We start from the raw sequence: 22,451 nt of genomic DNA on the forward strand, positions 1-22,451 counted from the left end.
CCTCTGCTATTATCCTTAACCGTGCACAGTGATCATATCTGCTTGTTTCAGGATATACGCACAGCTCCAGCAGTAGAAACACCGCCTTCCTGACAGTGAAATTAAGGCTGCAGAAGAAGAGGCTTCGTATTTTACCTTCTGCTGATGCTGCAGTCGCTCCTCCTCCAGGGTTTTGGTGACGGCAGCAACGTCTTCGAGGGCTTTGAGCAGCTGAACGCTGGGCTCAGCACTCTGCAGCAGCAGCATGCTCTGCCTGTTGGCCTCCTTCTGCTTCACCAGCATCTGCAGAAGACCGAGGACGACGATGAGGACGATTGGAACAAAGGAAGTTTTAGAAAGAGAGAAGGAAAAGCCCGTCTGTGAACCTTTACTCTAAACAAACCATCACAGAATCTGCTTTTATCCCACAGACTGTTCACTTTTCAGATCAGTAAACACCAGATTCAGGACATTTCACCAATATTAACACACACATCAGTTACAAACACAGAAACACAGCTCACTGTTTATCACTGAAGCTAGCAGCAGCAAAGCTCAGCTTTCAGTTCATGGAAAGAGTTACTTGGATTATCAGAATGAATGACTTTAGAAAACTGTGGGAGTCACAAAGTGCTCTGGAAGAAGAGGAGAAACTCTCAAATGCCGATTATGCAAAACATGAAGATTAAGTCCTGCAGCTGTGGTGAGACAGCAGCCGCAGCAGCAAGCACGGCTCTTATGTATTAACGTAGTGAAAGATTAGTCATTGTGTTTGCCAGCTGGAAAACTGGAAGGAGTGTGTGATTCCACCATGAATCATATTTCAAATTTCTGCTCTGCCAAGACAAACAGGGAAAAGGCAGATTTAAGCTTCTTTTCGTGTTTGCCTGTACAGCAAACACGTTACACATTATTCTTTACTTTACTGTCACCAGATATTTAAGGTTAGTTTCCTGCTGCACGCTCTCAGTTCTGTTTCGTCTCGGCAGCGCCGCATTTCTGTGACTCGCTCTTTACCTCGTGTGCATAAGTTTCAGCTTTGACTCGGAGGCTCTGCTCCAAGTCAAGCTGCTCCTTCATTCCCTCGTACTCCTGAGCTGCCATCATGGAGACTGCAGAGACGGGGGGGGGACACATCATTCATCTAACTGCTATTAATATTCAGTATGTAAGGCAGCCTTCTACCAGGAGAGTTAAAAACTGATGTTTTAAGGATTATTAGCTGATAGCCATTTCTCCTGTTTTTGTTATCTGTGGATAAATTTGAGTTTCTTTTTTTTTCTAATACTGCGAGTGACTGATGGAAAAAGCAGCAACGTTCCTTTATTTTAATTTCAACAACAACCAAACAGACAGAGTGTTGAACATGCATGTTTAGAAAGGCGCTGATATTACGCTAAGGGTTTGAAGTTATTAGCAGAGCAGCATAAATGTGATGCTGAATGAGGTTTCTTTACTTGTGCTTTTACTCCAGCTCTCTGCTTTGCATTAAGTTGCTCTTTGCCTGCAGTTTGTTTCGACTCACCTCTGTTAAATCTCTTGATGGTTTTGCTTTGCTGCTCGACTGTTTCACGAAGCTGCTTCATCTCAGCCTGATCTTTCTCTGACTGCTCGCAGTGGAACAGCAAACACACACAAAACGTCTTAAAAACAGAAACTTTATTTCTCTTTTTATTTTTATTTATGAAATCTTAACGACTATCATGACACTGACCCACAATTTAAGCTTGTAAGATAAGAGAAAGGTTTGGACTGACAAAATGTTTCCAGAAATAAACTAATCATGTGACCCATGATGTCACAATTAGTAATGTTTGTGTTGTGCAGTATTCACCTGTGTAATCAGCTCTTCTATCCTTTGCTGCTGGTCATGAATCTGACAGACAAAATTCTTCTTCTCCTCCAACAAGCTGTTCACCGTCTCCCTCAGCTCTGAGCAAACACAGTGAAGTATTTTCATTTATTCAGATTAGCAGCTGAATTATGGAGTGTATTGAAAAACTCATCAAGTGCAGTGATTTAAAAATATATTATTAGCAAGAATGAATGAGTAAAAATGAATCCGTGACAAAAATGTTGTTCCAGAACACATTTCTGCTGTTTGTGGAAGGTGAACCTCATTTGGCGAGCTGTACCTTTAACCTGCTGATGGTACTGCGTGAAGACGTCGGGGCTGCAGTCTCCTGTGTCTGCTGCGTCTGCGTCGGCCTCCAGTGCGATGCAGTCGGAGATGCTGGGGAGCAGCTCGTCCAAACACGGCCGCGACGACAGACTCGGGTACTTCAGCTTCCTGTTCTCACAGTTCAGCTGCAGGTCAGAGGTTACAGGGGTCGACAGTAAGAGCAGCTCAGTGAGATTAAAGCCACAGAAATCATAGATCACATTGGGATCAATACTGAAGCACACATTTCCTGTTTACTGCATTTAGATTTTAATAGATTTTAATAATAATCTTTGCTCTGGTCTGGATTATTTCTTGTCGTTATACTTCAAACAGCATTAGTTGGTCTGACAGGTTAGGTTGCTTTTATTTTATGAGCTGAAATGTTTCTAATGCTTTGTGATGATGATTTGTTTTTGTTTTTTTTGTCTTTTAGAACTTATTTTTAGTCAATAATAATAATCTGGGCAGGCATCATGTATGTCAGGCGTCACACTGGACAAACGATCAGTTCATTTATTGAGAAACTCAATCGGCAACAGGAGACAAGAGACAAACAGTTTGTGGAAGAAATGATAGAAAGTGACAGCACTTTTTAAGGCATTATTAGTACTTTTATCAACATGAAAATCTGTCCTGTACCTTTAAACTGTATAATTATTCACCATCATCCCTGTACCTGTTCTAAGTATTTAGAAGTATTACTACATCATTAATGTAACCACACAGCTGTTGCAGTGGAGGCATTAATGCACACAGATAATGTAGTCAAATCGTCTCTGTGCACAGTCATCCTGACTCACTCCTCCTGATACTGCCAGCTGAGCCCTGATAATTCTAATCTTAGCATTGATTATTGATTATTAAGCAGTGTATGTGTGTGTGTGTGTGTGTGTGTGTGGTCTGTGGTGTGTGCGCGTGTTTGCGTGCAACCTTTGTGGCCAGGGCCTCTGCATTCTCCCGACACGACTTCTCGATCTCCAGCTGAGTCTGCAGAACAGTCACCTCCTCAATCACCATCTGAGACACTGAGGGAGGACACACACACACACACACACACACACACACACACACACAGTGTCAGTTTTGCTTTCATACTCTAAATGTTGAATAATAACACAGCATGAGTAATGCAAGTACATAAATATGGTTTTATTGTTACTGTTTTACACAATATTTACAGAATTATTTGACTTTAACAGAGATCACCATTTTTTAATGTTTGAAGCCAATATTAAAACACTTTATTTAAAAAAAAGCATCAAACCTCGAGATTTGTGAATAAAATCAGTGCTCAGCAAATTTTCACTTTAGCTGCAAGCGACTTTTATTTTGACGCACACAGATGCATTTGAAGCTACTCGACCTTTGAACATAACAAAAATCAGGTTTCCAGTACAGATCGTAACCTTTATTGAACCTTAAGTGGACAATGGCTCTTCTATTAACATGTCCACAGTGAGCAGAAGAGTTGCAGGTTTTGACCAATCAGAAAGACAGATATTTAAACATGTAAAGTGAGTCACTGAAAGGTCCTTTGAGTGAGTATCTGTCTCCTTGATGCAGAGAAGAGAAGAAGCATGCACAGCATCGTGCACCTGCAGAGTGCCGTTCTGCTCAGAGAGTATCTGCTAACACAAACAGCTGAAAGAAGCAGGCCTGAGGTTGTTAGACGCTCACAGCTGTCGAACGTGTCACCGAGCCTTTGCGACTCCTCGGTTATTTTAAAATGACCCAGATATGGAGACTTGGTGAAAAAAATGGAGAGTGAGAGGAGAGAAGTAGCTTTGCTATCGTGTCAAAATAAAGCTCAACTCGTCTCACTGTGCTGTCGTCTCTGCTGCATTCTGGGTGTAACTGGTTAGAGAGCTCTGATGATTAATCCCCAGAGTTTTCTAAAAGTCTGTATTTCAAATACATCTGAAATACATGTCAAGTTTCAGTATTGCGACACAGGCAGTCCTGGGCTCTCTCAGCAGCTGGAGCTGGATTGTATTAGAGCCAACAGGAAGCCGCTGCTAACATCCCGGCTCCATTAACACAGTCCTTCCTGATCAATGTACAAGCTCCAAATCTAATTATACTCTTCACTCCTTCAGCTGGAGGCAGGAGGAAATGTGTTCCTGCCCTCCACCTCCTCTGCCACAGAGACTCAGTAATAACTCTGATATGTACTGTCCTCTTTCTTTGTTGTTGTTGCAGTAGCATTTAGCATTGGTCAAAATATTTATGGGCATATTTGTCTGTGGTGTGAAACAGAGAAGTGGCATAAACAGATGAAACCGGCACACTTCTGTCAGACTCCTGTGTAACCCACACCTTTGCAATGAACAGCTGCTGTAGTGGGCAGCATTCAGTTTTTTTTGTATTTGTACTTGCTGGTGTGCCTGCATCACTCTGCTGAAGCTCAACAGTTCATGTTGGCACTAAAATATGAAAGAACAACAGTTACTTTTACAGGAATAAAGGATGGAGAGAAATATACACAGACTGGCATACTGAGCAAGCCGAATACATTCTGGTTCTTCTGTTTCTACTCTAGTTAAGTGCTTTACACAGCATGCCTTTTTCCTATGGTTGTGCTTTCTGTGTAACATTCACACTCCCGCGAGTGCATCAGAGGAGAGCTCAGGGTTACTATCTTGCCCAAGAATATTTGGCATGCAGACTGGAGCAGCCAGGGATCAAATTACCAACTTTCTAACTAATAGATAACTTGCTCTGTCTCTGGAGCTACAGCCACCTCTAATTTTGCATTTCCTTTTTCTGAACTGCTATCCTTGTGTCCAGCAGGCTATTCACAGACCAATCACAGTTGAGGTCTGCTGAGGTAAAATGTGTAGTTAAATGCACGTAAACAGCCCAGGGAGCATGCAGGGTCAGTTCAACTAGATCAGCGCTCAGGGTTTGCAGAGTACTCAGTTTAAAGAATCTAAAGTTTAAATGAGTCTTAAAAAGTTACTCCCTGAATCATTTACACAGCCTGCATCACATAAAATGACCTGCTTTTTGTGCTAAATAAAAAAAAATAAAAAGTTGAATTGACATGTTTTGTATGTAAAGTCATAGAAAATGTTTTTTTTACTGTCCTGTGAATTTAATTTTTTGTCAAATTACAACCAAACTCTCTCACTTTAGAGGCACAGACAGCGTATCTATGATGCATCTGTATTATATTTTATGAACCAGCTTACACTCTGAGCCATTAATGGTAATCTAACGTGTTAAGAAGTTGTCATTTTAAGGATATTTCAATGTAACTTCATGGTGAACAAAGCAGTGAATGGCTCTGCAGAGGTCCACGTACACATTCCTCCAGCAGCGTCTCAAACAAACACCATAAAGTTTCATTAATACAAAACTCATGAAGCAAACTTGACAGAAACCTGATAGGGGCTAGCTGCACAATAGAAGCACTTTGCTGCTTTGTGATTGTCACATGCAGTATGACACAAGAATCCTGTTCACTGTTTCCTAGCAGGAATCTCAATAACCTGTATTTGAGCACTCAGCATGTGCAGGGTAACACCTTCCATCACCAGCTGAATGCAGACTACATAACACAGCACATGAGCGGAGCAGTTAATGACAGGCTGCCGCTCCATCATTTGCCAGACCGGTTGTTAGGCTGCTGTAAGTGAAACCTTCACGTCTGCCGGCATGCAGAAACATACAACGTCAGCTTATCCTGAACGTTATCTTTAAAAGATATTAGCTCAGTCGCCGTGCTCAGACCAGACAGTGATCAGAAATATTATCTAATAACACTTATACACAAAATTTTCTCCTTAATTTGTAACAAAAACTAAAGTCTAACTTCTAATTTCACCAATCCATAGATGTCCTTCAAAGACTTTCTTTGCTGTCCCATTTCCACAAATAAATTCCTGCTTTTAGAGCAACGTTTAAGGTCAGACACATCATAGCTTCATTACAACATTTAGCTTAGTTTAGATAGTTTTATTAATATCTAATGTATCTAATGTATCTAATGTATCGTTTGCAGTTTTTCTCCCACTATGATGAAACTATAACATGAGACTTTATGATTGAAGTAAATAAAACAGCAGTGACGTTTAAAGGTTTTGCTGCTTGAAAAAAAAATCTGCATATGTAAAAAATGTCAGAGTAATATCAGACCATGAGAAGAAAATAGAAATCCCTCGATGATGACAGTGACCACAAACTGAACCCGTCTCTGTGTCGCTGAAGCCTTCAGGTCACCTGAGCTTATTGCACTTCAGTTTACATCACATAAAGTCAGGTGAGACCTGCAGGAAACATGACTAATGCTTCTCTGCCTGATGATGCAGTCTGGGCACATACCAACAGCTCTGCGTAAACATAAACAGCTGGATTTAAAGGGCCTGCAGGACGTCGCGCTCCAGCTGCAGATCAGCATCACTCGGCTCAGACACTGATCTGATCTAAAGACCACAGAAAAATGACTTCCTTTAAAGCAAAGCAACACATTTGTTAGGGAAACTGATCCAGAATAGTAACAGAGCACTGGACCAGATACTACAACAACTACAGAACTATGTTACAAAATCACAAATAATCATGCTTTTTAATCAGTGTAGATCTGAATCAAACATATTTTTCCTAACAGAAATGATGACATAAATCCTGTTGGGCTCTGTTTTAAATGATCGTCTTCACCAGGAAATAAAGCTGAACTACATCCTCAGGAGGATGCTGAGGAGCAGGGGAAGGAACTGTTTCCTGAGGAGACCCAAAACAAAGCTCTAACACGTCTGCCTCTGTACTATATACATGGACAGGAGGGCTTGTGCTTTGCACTAACATGAGAAGGATCTCTAAAGTAGAGTAATTTTATTTTTATGGCACCAAATCACAGCAAAATTGTTGGGGCAAATAAATAAACCGATCCAAACAAAATAGTTTCCTCAAGTACCTCATCATGTAAATGTTTAGGTCTGGGTTTTTTGAGTCCGTTGTTTGATTTATTATTATAAATTATTATAAAAATGAAGCAGGCCTGTGATATGGCACCAAATGACCCGAGGTGCAATTTTCATTCAAGCTACTTCACCCTTAGCTACAAACTGCCCCGGTGCAGGCTGCAGGTCATGGCTTGATGGAGCTAACAGTACCACATCATCAGCGCTTTGTCTGATCCTCCAATTGGCCGTGCCTTGAAATTCTAGGCCCGTAACCATAGATCATATACCCTGGAGTTCCAAAGCACCTGCCTAGGGACACCGTCGGGGGTGGGGAGCTCCTTCATATGGGAAGGAGATGTCGGGGAGGACATTACATCCTTGGTTGTCCTGGAAAGCTGAGAGAGGACCAGTGAGCACTGTGTCTTATATCCCCACGCCCCGAGAAAGCAGCAGAAAATGGATGGATGGTATTTGTTGGTTAACCACTTAACTAGTAAGTACATATTTTTCAAAAAAGAATAAAGCTAGGTTAACATCATCATTTCACTGTTTCTAAACCTATCATAAGATGAAAGCAATAAATGAATAAAGAAAAATGATGATTAAAGAGCTCTGACCAAATAAAATCCATCCACAAATTTCTGAGCAGCCGAGAGCTGCAAACAGAAAAGCTTCAGCTGCAGAAGACGTTCACCCAGAGCGTCGGCCATGCTTACATAAGGGCCTGGATATGGGTGAGGAAGCATCAGTGAGGATGACATGAGAGAGAAGGGAGACGGGGAAGGCTTCCGGATCTATTTTTAATCCCTCATTCAATGTTTAATGTTCGTGGATGGGCTTTGGGTGTGTGATTCCCTCCAATCCAGAGACTCATTTCAACCCTCAGAGGTCTCTCAGGGATTCGTTTGGTCCCTTTAAACACTGCTTCAGTCCACATGCCGCCGTGGATCGTCCTCCACTTGACTTCACTGCAGCTCAGCTGCAGCTCTGCGGGTCAGACACAGCAAACAGTTCATTCTCAGCTATTTATAGCTTGGTTTTATTAGATTTTTCAAATGTTACTTTGCAGGAGAAACCCTCAGCTGGTGCAGTCTCTGGATCTCCTGGTAATTCCACACCTAATAATGTGCAGTGAGAAATGTCAAGCTTCTTCCTTTTCTTTCTTTTATTTTTTCCTCTATTGAAAAATATGGCTGTTCACGTTGTTTAAAGTTAAACCATGAATAACTCATTAATTTCTATCTCCACATGTCTGTAAGGATGTCTGTACATATGTGGATATGTGTAGGTTTTATAATCCATATTTAATGTAATATGGATTACATGCATAGTGTGCATGCATAGTATGCATGCATAGTGTCCATGCATAGTATGCATAGTGTGGATGCTTAATCAGCATCCACACTATTGAGTTCCTGTTTCTCTTTATTCCTTATACTTTATTATTATTGTTCTAGTTGCTCCGTATTTCACCGTTTAACTACTTCCACAATTTTTGTGGAAGTACCTGCTGCGTACGCATCAAGTATTCCAGAGAAAAATTGAGCTGTTAGAAGACATGCACAACAAAAAACAAGAGAGAAATACAGACATGTGCAAGGCAAATCTAATGGAGGAGGCAACATACAAAGACCCGAAAGAAAAGCTTAGAAAAAAACAAGCAGGATTAAAAGAAATGCAGCAAAGATGCAAGCAACTCGAGAAGCAAAATGCAGAAACAAATGATCAGTTGAGAACCCTTATCCTGGAGAAAAAAGCGCTTATGGAAAAATACCTGGAAAAGAAGAAAAGAGGCTTCTGCTGGTTGTTCAGCTGATTTAGCCTCGTCCTCCTCCACCTGTGATCCATCTTAATTTTCACCTCTCTTGTCCCCCCTCTCCCTTTCTCTCCTAACACATATTCCCTACCTTCTTCATCTTTTTTCTTTTTTTCACCCTCACCCCCCAACCAGTCCCAGCAGTTGACTGCCCCCTCCTGAGCCTGGTTCTGCTGGAGGCTTCTGCCCGTTAAAAGGCAGTTTTTCCTCCCCACTGTCGCCTAGTGCTTGCTCAGAGGGGATTGTTGGGGTTTTCTCTCCTCCTCCTTTCCCCCCCTTCATTTACTTATTTGATTGTTTAACTTTTCTTTTATGTTGTTTCTGTAGTTACTTGTTTTACTTTTTTCAACTTATGTAACATAATAATAAACCAATTAAATTTATCCTTTGAGTATTTTTCATCAAATCTTTACAGAATTAAGCTCTGTCTTTTATTTGCTTGTTAAAACTCCATAAATGGTGAAGTAAAAACCCTGGGATATGATTTAAAACATTGAAATAGACTAACCAACTAGTCTAAAACTAAGAAACACTTAAATATTACATTAAACTGAAAACAGTTAAAAAGAAATATCCCCATTCAAAAATGTCATGTGATAATCTCATTGGCTTATGGAGTGATGATGACATCATCCCTCCAGCCGTTCAATAAGTCTGATAGAAGGGTACAAAGAAATTGGCAAGGCAAACTGATGCAAAACTAAACTTTAACCTAAACTGGGTGAAAAAATACAACATGAAGAACCCTGACATGAACATGAACAAACCTGGACATGAATACATGAGACCTGGAAACATGGTGTGAAACAACAGACGACCTGATAAGGAACGAATGAAAACACAGACTAAAAGCACACAGGAGGTGATCAGGGGTAGTGGAAAGTGTTGGAGTCAAATTGTTAAATGTTGCCATTATTGTACTTAAATTTGTAAATCTTGGTTCAAACTATATGATCAAAGACATTCCTTTGTTTCTGACCCCCTCCCCAGCCTGTCGAATGGTGGGGGAAGCTGTAGTGTTTTATTATAGGCACATCCTATGTGAGGGTTCTGTTTTCTTGTTTAGTAAACTTCCTGCCTTTATGACCCTTTTGGTGAGCAAGAGGTCACAACGCACCCCCAACACACACACACACTCACGTGCACATGCATACACACTCACACACACACACACACATACGCATGCTCGCACATGCATATACATACACACACACACCAATGGTCAACACTTGAAAATTCCCCCATCTCTTCTGAACAAAATGGTCTAACGGTGTGTTCACACCGAACGCGATAGACGCGACCAGAGCGTCAGGTTTACATGTAAAGTCAATGGAAAAGCGCGATGACGCACGATTGCGGGTCCCACGAAATTTCAGAAGCAGATTTGCGTCGCGAAAACGTGTCAAACGCGTGTCAAAGTAGCGCGTCTGGCGCATTTGACGCGCGAATAAAAATACGGCACCTGAAGGACTCTCAGACGTCAGTTTTTGTGTTGCATTTTGTGCATTCGCGCGTATCGCGTCAACTGCTCGAGTTGGAAAAATCTGAACTCCAGCGTCAATTCGCGCTGCGACAACCAATCAGGAGCCTGGTGACGTGGCTCTGACCTAGGTCAAAGGGGCAGGTCCAGCCAAAGCCCTTCGTACTTCATTCAATATGGAGGAAAGGCTAATCAACGCCGTAGCAAACCACCCGGAGCTGTACGACACCAGCTGCTTTCTGTACCGAGACAGGAATAAAAAGGACCGAGCTTGGAGGAAGATATGTGAAGCTGGCAACCTGGTAAGATCATTCATTTCTCTTTTGAAATTTTTGACTGACCCGGTGAAGCCGCACAAAAGCTAGCAAGCCTGCCTACTGTCCCGCTATTTTCCCACTGATGTACAAATACCTTTCTGCTTTTATGCATGTTGTCATATAGGAATATATTTTGTTTATTAATAAACAGCACACAGTGGTCCCACTCATCCGTCACTGCCTCGCTTTTTCGCTGTTTTTTTTTTTTTTTTTTTTGTGCACAGTACAGCATTGCATTCTGCAGCCTGATTGACAAATCTCCTCCATGTCGTGTCTCCTGCGCTTGCCAAATTTGTCATGTTTGGTTTTGATAACCATCACGTCCAATAAAAAAAACAGCACAAAAACACCCATAACTATGACCCTCATTCAGAAATAGATACCTGCAGCGGGAGGGAAAAAGGCGCACAAAAGTGGCAGGCAGACGAAGACAAAATGCCGCATAATAATACTTTTACGTTTTGAAATCTACAAAGGTTTGCACTTTGAGAATCAACTTGTGAGAACTGTGAGTAATATTCATGTGTGTGTGAAAAAAAGTGTATAAAGTGTGTGGTGAGGGGCTAGTTATTCTGACAACCCCTGCTGCAATAAATGAGGGACCACTGTAAATACTTTCTCTATGACTATTGTTTTCAACCTGTTAACATTTAATATTGTCTTGACAGAGCCAACTGATTCTGCAGCAGAGCATCCCCTGTTGTTTCTCTTGGCTCCCCAGTCCCTCAGCTCCTGCTGCTGCACCCACAGGTATGTAATTGTAGCAACACATGTACAGCAAGCACTGATAACTTTTTACTCGGTTGGATTCCCTTGTGATTACCTTTACTAAATATCTACAAGCAATCTGTTTATATCCTGTTTTTTTCAATGTTGAAAATGAAAATCTAGTAGCAGCCTTCTCATTTCTTTGTGTTGTTTTGTGCTGTGTTTTACAGGCCCACAGAGGAGGACAGCTCCGAGGCGGACAAGGGACGGGTCCCAGGACGGTCCATCACCGGTGGAGCTGGCCATCCTGGAGTCCCTGAAGAGGCCACGCCAATCTCCAACGGAGCATTTCCTCTTCAGCCTTGTTCCTGCTCTGGAGAGCATGCCGCCTCACATGAGAGAATTTGTAAAATTTCAAATTTATAAATTAGTTTTTGAAAAACCAAAGCACGGCACTGACATGTGCATATATGCACTCAAGGAAATAGTCAGTTTGTATAGGGCTAAAAATTCATCTGTCCTCATGTGTTTCATTGATGCCTCTAAGGCTTTTGATCGAGTGAACCACAGAAAACTTTTTGATAAATTGAAGAGACGGGGAGTTCCTCAATACATCGTGAGGATTCTCTCTTACTGGTACGCTCATCAGAGCATGCAGGTTAAATGGGGAAGTAGTATTTCTGCCCCCTTTGGTGTCAGCAATGGTGTCAGACAGGGTGGGATTTTGTCTCCAATTTTATTTAATCTATATGTTGATGATCTGTCCATGCAGCTGAGAGCCTGTAACACTGGGTGTATATTAGGTAAAACACTGATAAATCATCTTATGTATGCAGATGACCTGGTTGTTTTTAGTCCAAGCAGTGCTGGGTTGCAGGATCTTCTTAATGTCTGTACTGAATATGGTGTGCAATATGACATAGAGTACAATGCTGCTAAAAGTGCTGTTTTGATATGTAGAACTAAGCAGGATAAACAGCTAAATTTCCCTTTGTTTAAACTGGCCCAAAAAACTCTTGAAGTTCATAAAAAGGTGAAATACCTCGGTCACTTTATTACTGAGGAAATGAATGATGATGATGACATTTACAGACAACGATGTAAGCTCTATGTGCAGGTAAATACTATTGCACGCAAATTCAGCTTTTGTTCACTTCCAGTTAAAGTGGCTTTGTTTAAAGCGTATTGCACACCGCTATATACTGCCCCCTTGTGGTCATCCTACAAACAATGTAGCATGCAGAAGCTGCATGTTGCATATAATGATGCGATGAGAATCCTTTGCAGGATACCTAGAAGTGGTAGTGCCAGTCAGATGTTTGTAGCTGTGGGTGTTTGGACTTTTAAAGCACTTTTAAGAAAGTTAATGTACAATTTTAGAGAACGACTGGATGGTTCAAGTAACAGTATAATTTTAGCACTTACAGATCCGACACTGAGTGGTTCCCGTTACTCATCCAGTCTGAGAAAGCACTGGTTAAAGTGTTTGTGTATTTATTGATTTATTTTAAGTAATTGTGTTTTATGTATATTATGGTTTTATATTTTTACAAATTTTTTACAAATGTTTTATATTTTTACTAATGTTTTATATACTTATTTATCTATATATAGATATATATGCGTGTGTGTGTGTGTGTTTCTGTCTTGTTTTTTATGGACATGAAGTCTGCTAATAAAGATTGAATTGAATTGAAAAAACAGCACAGCTGTGTTAAATTTGGAAACATTGGACCCTAGCAATCAGTAGTTTTCTCATGATGCAGCAGGCTCTCCAGGGCAGAAACTGTTTGTCCATGATTTGAACAGCCCAGTGCATGCTCCCGACACAGGGAAAACCAGTTCTGCAGGGGAGACCTACCTTGGCACTTGTGCAGGTGAAACCAAAGGGAAGATATGCTTCACCATATTTTCTAGGGGGCGCGCCCCACACTTTGGGAAGATATTGCAGTTCTGCTAAGTAATTACATTTTTGCAAGGTTCTTATGCTTCAGCAAAGTTTTTACAATTTCTGCAACTTTTCAGCTTTTTCAGCTAGTTTCAGCGGACAGCTTCAGCTTTACAGCATCCACACAGCATTTTCGCAGGAAATGCAAATTTTTCTAGTTATGTTTGTGCCACATGTTCAGCATTTTATCCAGCAGAACACGACACACCGACCCTGCTTGTTGTTTCTCCTTAATTTTTCTCGTGTGTGCGTACACCGACTATAGTAGCTTAAATAAGTGATGAGTGACGAAACGTTTCTCCCACTGAAAACGCTACGTCCAGATGAGCAGAATCAACCTTTTGGTGACAAATTGTAAGCTACCAATATGAATTATTAGGAGTTTAAAGATGTTATTTATTAACTAAATATAAACTGGAACCCCAAAGAGTTGAAATGGCGTACTCATGCTGACTGAGATCATGACAAATGATCACAAATGATGAAAAATGATGCATTATTTGACAGATAAGGATTGAAGAGCAGACGATTCATCTTTTTTGAAAGCATCACAGGAACAGTTTGAAATAAAACACGTGGCTGTCCTCTCGCAGACACACTTTGTCCTGCAGAAGCTGTTCTGGGTCAGTAACTCCTCCGAGCTCAGGGCCTCATGAGATAAATGACGTGCCGTTAAAACCTGTGACAATCGAAGCTAAAACAGAGGCAGGTTTTGGTTTTTCATCAACAAGCTGCAGCCGGTAAAGCCGCTTTAGTGGCGGTCTGTGTTATCGGCAGAAGATTTGCAGGATTAGCCAACGGTTTGGACATTCATCTGTGCGTAACAGCAAAATCCCAGCGCAGAGTGTTAAAACGGGATTAAAATGCTGGAGAGGACAGAGAGCTGTGGAGTTTAAGCTCCAACACTAAGCTAAGCTGTAGATAACTGAATGTCTAATTGACTAATTATGTTTTAACTTTAGAAGTTCATTGTGAATATGATCAACAGCTTCAATGTTTTAGGGCACAATCTGTGATTAAATCTGATGCCATTGTTATTTTCTGTACTGATTTTGGGTGTCAGATCCTTTGTGCTCATCGTGTTTATGCCCAGGTCCCGATTTCATGTAGTTTGAAAGTTTCTACCAGAGTCACATGGTCACAGGTCCTCTGTGGACTCATGTAGCATGTAATTACAGTACTTCCTGCAGTACTCGAATGCAGGGAAAGTGCAGCCACAGGCTTTTATCTAAGTACAGTAGACTGGATAACTAGGCTGCACATGATAATAACACTGCAGACGATCAGCCTGTGAAGCTGAATGCTGCACAGTTGGCCTCCAGCTACATGCAGCATTACAGTAGGTGATGCAAAGCACTGGTGGAAGAAGAACATAGAAATATATTTTTGTCTCTTTTCTAAAGTTTATTTGCTGCTGTGTTAACTGCATTTCACATATTCTTTTGTCTTCGGTTCTGTGGAGTTTTTCATTGTTCTTCGGTTTTAACTGAGCTCAAACAAATTTTGGCTGCTGCCAAAATCCCTCCCAGGAAGGCGGGTTTGTCACTCTGCTCCTGTGCTCTTTTACTTGCTCTGCTGCACTGGTTTAATAGAGAATAAATTGCAGACTGTGAGACATCAGTTCCGCCTGCTTCCTACTGGCTGAAAGGTTCAGGAACAAGAGCTGAGGGCGCCGGGCAGCTTCCATTTTAACAGAGAAAACATAAGGTTCAAGAAAAGCAAAATAAAGGGAAAGACACCTTCTGACAGATCACCTCCTCCTAAAAGATGCTCCTCAGTGCTTGCTGCTGCAGGAAACATGTTAGGACCTTTGCAATCTGTTTAGTTATTCCTACTTTAGGGTTTTTCAGCTAGCAAACATATTTATAGAAGTAATCTTGGACTAAACTCACAATTTCTGCCATGGAATATGACACAACGCTGCACCAGATGAGACAGGGCAGCTATGCCTGGACTATCTTTGGTCCAGTCACGGGAAAACAACAGAAATATATTTAGATTTTTAGATTTTTGGAACAATTAATTCTCAACACATTAAAATCCACTCCAAATTAGAATGCGGATATCTCACAGACCAACCAGAGGGACAGTTCTACACAAAGTAAGCCTCGTTATAATCACCTGCACACACATTTATGTGTAATGGTAGCATCCTCATTAGACCCATGGCCTTCCACGCTGTTGTTCTTCTCTGTGCTTTTTGCAGCTTTTATGAGCAACAAACATTAAATATTTAGAGACTGATTTTGTGAAAAGGAACAAATATTTAACTGATCATTTTTTATGCTAAACAATTACCATGGGAATCAATAAATGGAGATAAAGTTAAAACCTTAAAAATACCTTATAAGAACTGCACTCACAGAAGAAATGTAACAGCAGTAGAAGCAAACAGGGTGATGCCGAGGTGGACTTTTTAACCACAATCATTTTTGAGACCAACTAATTATAATATGTTAACAGAAATATGCTTAAATTAAACTTATATAAACAGGAGGTGCAAAAATACAAAAATGTGAAATTTTGAGTGAGTTTCATAATCATGTACGTATCCTGTTACTTTACTCACAGGATTGTAATAAAGTCAGTTAGTTATGTTCGCTCTCAGTGTGAATAGGATCCTCTGTCACTGAGGCCAGTTTATTATCTCACAGAGACTCAGGTCAGGTCATGTTTTCACTGTTTTATGCTCACTTAATCTCAGACTGGCCTTTGAGTTCCAAAAGAGCTCAAAATCAAGTACCTGCCAGGCAGCCAAGTCTCCCTCATTAAAGCCATTAGAACACGGTCATCAATTATTGAGGAACAGGTAGAAAGGGCCTTTCAAGGACCACAGTGGATAAAGAGTCAGGCAAGAAGAGGCCACCCCCCTCCCACACACACCCTCGTCCGTCCCCAGTTTTCTGCTGCTGAATTATTCATGTGAGGAGGTTTTAATAATTCATGAGAATAACATGACAAGAGCGACTGCTGTCTTCTCTGGGGGAAGGCGGTGAATGAATAAATGAGTGAATGAACGATAGACTGGGCGGGTGAAGTGACGAGACCCACGGTGAAAAGGAGGATCAGCATTCTGCTGACACTGCTGAGGATCTTAGGTCCAGTTTTGCTGCTGACGACAACTTTCTGACACTTTTCTGGCAGTTTGAGGCTTGAGTCGGATTAAAAGACTAAAATATGTTTTTCTCACAGGTTTCCATGAAACGTTCTGAGAAAAATCCCCAAATGAACACAAACCTTTCTGATAAAAATTTTAAACACCCAGATTTTAATTTGCACCTGTTAAACATAAGGACTGCAAACAGGAAGGCCTCTTTGTTGCGTGTGTAATGCTACGCTGTTGCCGATTGTTGTATTGTATACTGAGTCTACTTTAAACTGCAAAATATGAAAGACAATCATTTCCTTCCATTAGGAGCATGCCGTGCACTTTAAACTGCCACATCATTACCATTTAATATGAACATTATTGAGTTCTAAGAGAGGACTGCGATATCTGACAGTCACTGAAGACCTCAACAAAACACCAGCTGGATAACTCAGCTCATGTTTCTTTAAACGCCAGTTAAACCAACAAACATTTGTTAATTTATTCATTTATTTCATCCCCATTAGCCACAGGCCCCGCCCTAACAACAGCTGCTCGTGCTTGGCTCAGTTAGACAAAATTACAACCGACTGAAAGTCTGCAGCCACAACGGCAGCTCTGTGCTCTTAATTATATAACACAAATGCTGCATCAGGGTTAAAGCTGATGCTTTATTATAATGATCTCTGCAATGATTGCAATCTTAGTTTAGCTTGTAGCATGTCAGTTTAATCATCCTCACAGAACACTAAGGAAAGAAAAGGCTGTTAGCTGGTCATAAACCCAATAACTGGTAACGCTAATTATAACCTGATGATGCCAGGCAGTAAAAATCACCAGTGTGATTAATATAATGCTGCTGGGATCATGTTTGTGTGCACTAAGTTTAATGGCAATGCATTAAATGCTAAAAATACAAAAGGTCAGTCTCACTGCAGGATCACGAATGTAGATGACCACGTTGTGCAAATTAAAAGGTCAAATAAAAAGTCTGACCTGATGGCAGTCAGGAAAATGTCAGCTGAATTAGGATTTATCCTCTGGGGGCCAAGATGGAGTTTATCAAAATTCTCAGTAATCTATCCAACAGCTGTTAACTTATGTTCATAGAAGGTTAAAAAATACAGTGTCATGCCCTGTGGTGACACCAGATGTAGAGGATGAGCCCTGACAGCATCATTAGAGTTCATCCTCAGGGGACCACGAACACTAACTGGTGAGATCGTCCGAATGCCTCCATTTAAGTTAAAACAACAAAGGAGCTCAGTAAAACATAAATATCCTTAAATCAGACATTCACACGACACTGTTTAGGAAGAACTGCTGTAGTTAGGGGGAGGTAGGCGATGACTCGGAATCGCCCTGTTTTACTGAAACGTCACCTGAGGACAAGCCACAGATGGAGAGCGCCTGGTTCTCCTGTTACCTTTGGACAATAACAGCTCGCCCACAGACACACAGCTGACTGAACCGACTGACATCACTGACCCGCTTCTCTGAGCACAAAAGGAAAATTCAAACGGAATCTTTCTGGAAGACAAATGTTTGCTTGTGTGTTCATTAATATGGCTAAATCTACAAGAATATCGAATATAAGCCTTTTGAATATGAAAAAGTTGGTAGTCTGAATTTTAGCATCCTAAACTGACATTTAGCACCACTAATTTATCCATCCCACACATAATCAGTTAGCTATGCAAACACTTGACTCCTACATGCTTCTATAATTGATAAACATCAGTAAACCTTCTCTTACCTCTGTGAATAATCATGGAAGGCATGGGAGCCGTAGGTAAGTGCTGGCGTTTCCTCAGTTTTAGAATCAGGAGTTAAACTCCTCAGAACAAAAGTGCTCCCCTACAACTGGCCGACTAAACTGACAGTCACCATAGAAACGGGTGACACCCTCTTAAACACACCTGTTCAGAGGACAAGATGTTGGTGATGTCATGCCAGCAGAGGCAAAGACGAATAACGTGAAGAGGGAGGGAGGAAGTGAAGGCTCGCTGGGATGAGGTGTCAGGCTGCTCTGTGGTATATGATATCTGGACATAAGTATTTGTCTGTGTGCGCTGAAGGATTAATGGCACCAATTAATTTTTTTTATACTTTCAAATGATAATTATAGTTTTCGGCAACCTCTAGGAGGATGAAGACTTTACTAAATGGAAATCTGACAGGTGAAGAAAAATGAGCAGTAAGTTAGAAACCATTAACGAATATGGGCTGATCCAGAAACTCTAAACCAGTTTATCCCAAGGTCAAAGTGAGCAGACAGGAAATGCCAGGAGTAGCTGGATCTTCAGGGTACAGATCAAACATCCAGGGTACAAAGCTTGTTTTTAGGACCAGGAAATGTAGTATAGATATCTTCTGTTTTATAAAGTTATAAGGCTTAAAAACCATTAAGAAAAATTCGAAGCCACACCCATGTACTTTTAGGGCCTGTAACTGGGAAAATATTCATAGTATGAAGGTAAAAAAATTTTAGATATACAAGTTGTTGCACAAAAAAAAAACAATCAGCTGATTCTGATGAGAAATGTGTGAAGGTTTTTCAGAGTTGACTGCTTTTAAAACTAAGAAGATCACTAGACTTGGTATTATTCATCCTCTATAGAGCACTAATGTCAGCAGAATAAATGTCTGTCACTCCATTATTGGTTGTTATAGCTGTTGAAGGTTAACTTTGTTGTTTAGCAAAGATTCTTTAATTTCATTTCCTGCTTCAAAACACGTACGTTTGAGAGTCTGAGAAGGTGTAAACAAGCTGGACTTACCTCTCTTGATGTGTTTGAGTTGTCTCTCGGCCTCGTCTCTCTCCTCTGTCAGTCTGTTGCACTGCAGGAGCAGACAGCAGGGTCAACCCATCAGATCATGTTCCACAACAGGCTGAACGTACAGGTCACTGATACCAGCAGAGTGAAGTTACACCCACACATGCACAACAGTTTACACACTCAGCTGTGACAAAGCAGCGATTTTATCCTGAAACACTTTCAGCAGGCCGGCAACGAGCAGGACCTGGAAGCTGGTGCATCAGACAAACAATCATTCAGAACCTACAGCAAATCAAGAGTCACCAGTTAACCTAACACACACACCTTTGGGGAAGCTGGAGAACCTGGAGAGAACCAACACAGGCACAGGGAGAACACGCAGACCCCTCACAGAAATACTCACCCACACGTTAGGCGGGTACGAACCATGACCTTGCTGCCACTATAGAATATTTCTGCAGGATTAGCTGCATGCATCTGGTGATTCTCAAGCTCTGATTGCTAAGATTCACTGGCATTACTTTACTTGGTGACACCAACGTTTAAAATCCTACAATAATATTAATCTTTTCTGAATGTGGCTAATATGAAGTAATGCTTAGAACACTGCAGCGACAGAAGGCTGAGAGATCTGGAAGTGTTAGCAGTGTTAGCTGCTAACACTGAAAGTGCATCACAAGCACTTCCTTCCCACCACGTCCTCCAGATAAACGTTCATTTTGCCCGATGCCCCTCCATGCTGAAGGCTGCGCTGCCCTCTTCCATCGTCTTAAAATGCTGCCTGGCTTTCTGTAATAACACTGACAGCCCATCACCTCTGATAACAGACTGACTCACTCTGCTCCTGCTGACTTGACTCCTGCCATAGAAAAAGCCAGAAAGGCCATAACTCAAAGACAGATCAACTTTTCCGCCACACCCAAACATGCATTTCCACTCTGACTGAGAAAAACACGCACAGCTGGATAGAATCTCCCCGTATTACCAACATTGACAGAATTGCCTGATATATGAAAGGATTCATGTTGCTAAATTAAACAGGTGAAGCCAGGTGTGTGGTGGCATCGTGTAAATAAAAGAGCAGCCCCAAGAAGCTTTGGGATGATGACGGTTTCTTTCTGACCAGCCGTCTCTCAGATATACGTCTGTGCTTACTCACTGAGCAGAAAAGTAACTGTTGGATTATCATCCCATCATTCATATCTCCTTCCTCTTACAGGACAGAAGTACAGTGCCCTCCTGAGTGACCACAGCCAGTAACAGAGTATCTGCAGTGCTGCTGTGCTCTGCACACGATTAATTTAAAATGGTAATTGGAACTCGTAAAGCTTTCAGTGACCTCCTGCACAGCAAAAAACAAAAGTACACAGGCAAAGAAACATCTCCCTGTGGGTTTAAACAACCTCCAGAGTACAGACGCACTGCATGAAACATCACTCTCTGCATACAGGAGAACACTGATTAGCTCCAAGCTCATTTTCTGGAGCAATGTAGTGAAACAAATATAATGGTTAACATATGACTGATGCAAACTGGCAACAGCCAAACTCTGTAGATTCATCAGAATCAGACCCCCTGCAGGGAGTGCACCGTTAAAAAGATTTACCTTTTACACGCTCCATCGGACCGCTGCAGTGATGTCACACGTGACAAGGCGCATCACTCCCAACGTAGTGGTGTAAGGAAATGCACAAATACAAGGTTAAAACGATGAAATTTCAGGCCAAATGGTATGTCCACATGCAGTATGTCATTAACACGGTCATTGGAGGTAACTACTTCAGATGGACTGACATAAGATGAGCCAAAGGGCAGAAACTGGGGACGAGTTTTATAGTCAGTCAAGGTGAAGTGAATTTTCTTGGTGGCCCAAATACAGGCTCCTTCAAGGACTGATGATTCGAACTTTTGGACTTACAGAGGTTCGATTTTTATAGTTCTCAGAAATAGAAGATGATGTCTCCTTTGTGGCTTTTAGTGTCCATCATCGTTTGCCCATCAGCAATTTAAAGATGCATTCAGGCAGTTACTGTCTGCTTGTAAAGCCTGGACAAATCCCACGGTGACCATACTGTACTCATCAGGGGTTTGTGTTCAGGTGGTCATCAGTCACTGGTAAATACAGGGGAAGCATCTGACTGATGCAGCAGCTGGGTGTGATGCAAACACAGACTGGCTGTTTCCACAGAGTGTGCACAGGGCTCAAAGGCATCTTAAGCCTCTATTTTTTCTACTTCTGATCCACAGGAGATGAAGCTGTGCTTGCATCAGGGTGTGGCTGCTTTGGGATTGGAAAGGTGGATTAGACTTTCTTAGTCACCTCCACCTCATGATGCAGGTTAAATGAAACAAAGATGGTGACGGATGAAAGGCCAAACCTGAAGCTTCGCAACACTCTACAAACCGCTGGGTGACTCAATGTTGGTGGCTTCCCCCCTTACTTTTTATTTACTCTGTGGTCGTTCCAACAAATGTTAGTTATTTGATTTAATCTGCCATTACAGAGCAACTTGCAGCTGATGAACCAACTTTTGACTTTGATGAGTTTCACAGAGCACCATTAGTTTCACTCTGTGTGGCCATAATGACCTAGTATTATAGTCACAGGCAGACTAGATCATGAATGACCACCAAGACAGATTGCTCTTTGGTCATTTACACCACTGAACAAGGTGGTCAGGGACACATTTGACCACATTTTCCATTGAAGATCCTAAAGCTAGCTGGTGTTTCTGACCCTGATGGAGGACATTTTGTGGATGACGTACCAACACTTGACAAAACGGAGAAGTGACAACACAGCAAAATCCCACATATGGATATAAATTCTGGGATGCCTTTTTTTCCCTTACATATGGTGCTCGCTCGTCTTGTGATTTGTAATGTAAGACCTATTTGCACACATTTCACCTGCACACACCGATGTCAGAGGTGTAACTTCAGCTACTTGAAGAGCTGGGGCTAATTTCTGGAATTCTTAAACCTGTTAAATGTTATTCCATTAAAAGCTAGGACCGACAGACACCAGCAATTCCAGGTTTGAGCTCTAAGAACCTAAACTGCTCTTGGGGTGTAGGCCTAAACTGATGCTTCACCATCCTCAGCTCCCCTTACATTACATTTCACAGATGTGACCTAAAAAGCTCAACAAATAGATAGACACAGTCTGATTGGATCTATTTTGTGTCAGTGACACTGATGTGTTCATGACGTCCTGATGCTGACAGGAAAACGGTGCTTGATCTGATATCAGTGGTCAAAGTTCGA

At 41.4% G+C, this 22,451-nt stretch overlaps 2 protein-coding genes across 2 annotated transcripts in view; one reads left to right on the top strand and one right to left on the bottom strand.

The window, feature by feature from the left end:
• shtn3 (shootin 3) overlaps positions 1–22,451 on the bottom strand; it is a 32,262-nt gene that overhangs the window by 7,762 nt on the left and 2,049 nt on the right. The window contains 7 exon segments of the mRNA XM_005453261.4: positions 136–282; positions 997–1,091; positions 1,505–1,586; positions 1,814–1,911; positions 2,115–2,286; positions 3,074–3,168; positions 19,185–19,245. Coding sequence (XP_005453318.3) covers positions 136–282; positions 997–1,091; positions 1,505–1,586; positions 1,814–1,911; positions 2,115–2,286; positions 3,074–3,168; positions 19,185–19,245 — 750 coding nt within the window.
• On the top strand, positions 10,133–12,944 carry LOC109203661 (RNA-directed DNA polymerase from mobile element jockey). Its single transcript, XM_019363377.2, has 3 exons — positions 10,133–10,645; positions 11,329–11,410; positions 11,599–12,944. The coding sequence occupies exons 1-3, from the start codon at positions 10,520–10,522 to the stop codon at positions 12,867–12,869; spliced, it is 1,479 nt and encodes a 492-aa protein (XP_019218922.1). The 5' UTR covers positions 10,133–10,519; the 3' UTR covers positions 12,870–12,944.

The sequence above is a fragment of the Oreochromis niloticus genome, linkage group LG2, assembly GCF_001858045.2.
Source record: "Oreochromis niloticus isolate F11D_XX linkage group LG2, O_niloticus_UMD_NMBU, whole genome shotgun sequence".
Lineage (NCBI taxonomy): Eukaryota > Metazoa > Chordata > Actinopteri > Cichliformes > Cichlidae > Oreochromis > Oreochromis niloticus.

Excerpts from the sequence above, each read along its gene's own strand:
- LOC109203661 (XM_019363377.2), top strand. The coding sequence starts at position 10,520 with ATGGAGGAAAGGCTAATCAACGCCGTAGCAAACCACCCGGAGCTGTAC. Across the intron at positions 10,646-11,328 it reads TATGTGAAGCTGGCAACCTG|AGCCAACTGATTCTGCAGCA; the intron begins GTAAGATCATTC and ends TTGTCTTGACAG. Across the intron at positions 11,411-11,598 it reads TCCTGCTGCTGCACCCACAG|GCCCACAGAGGAGGACAGCT; the intron begins GTATGTAATTGT and ends TGTGTTTTACAG.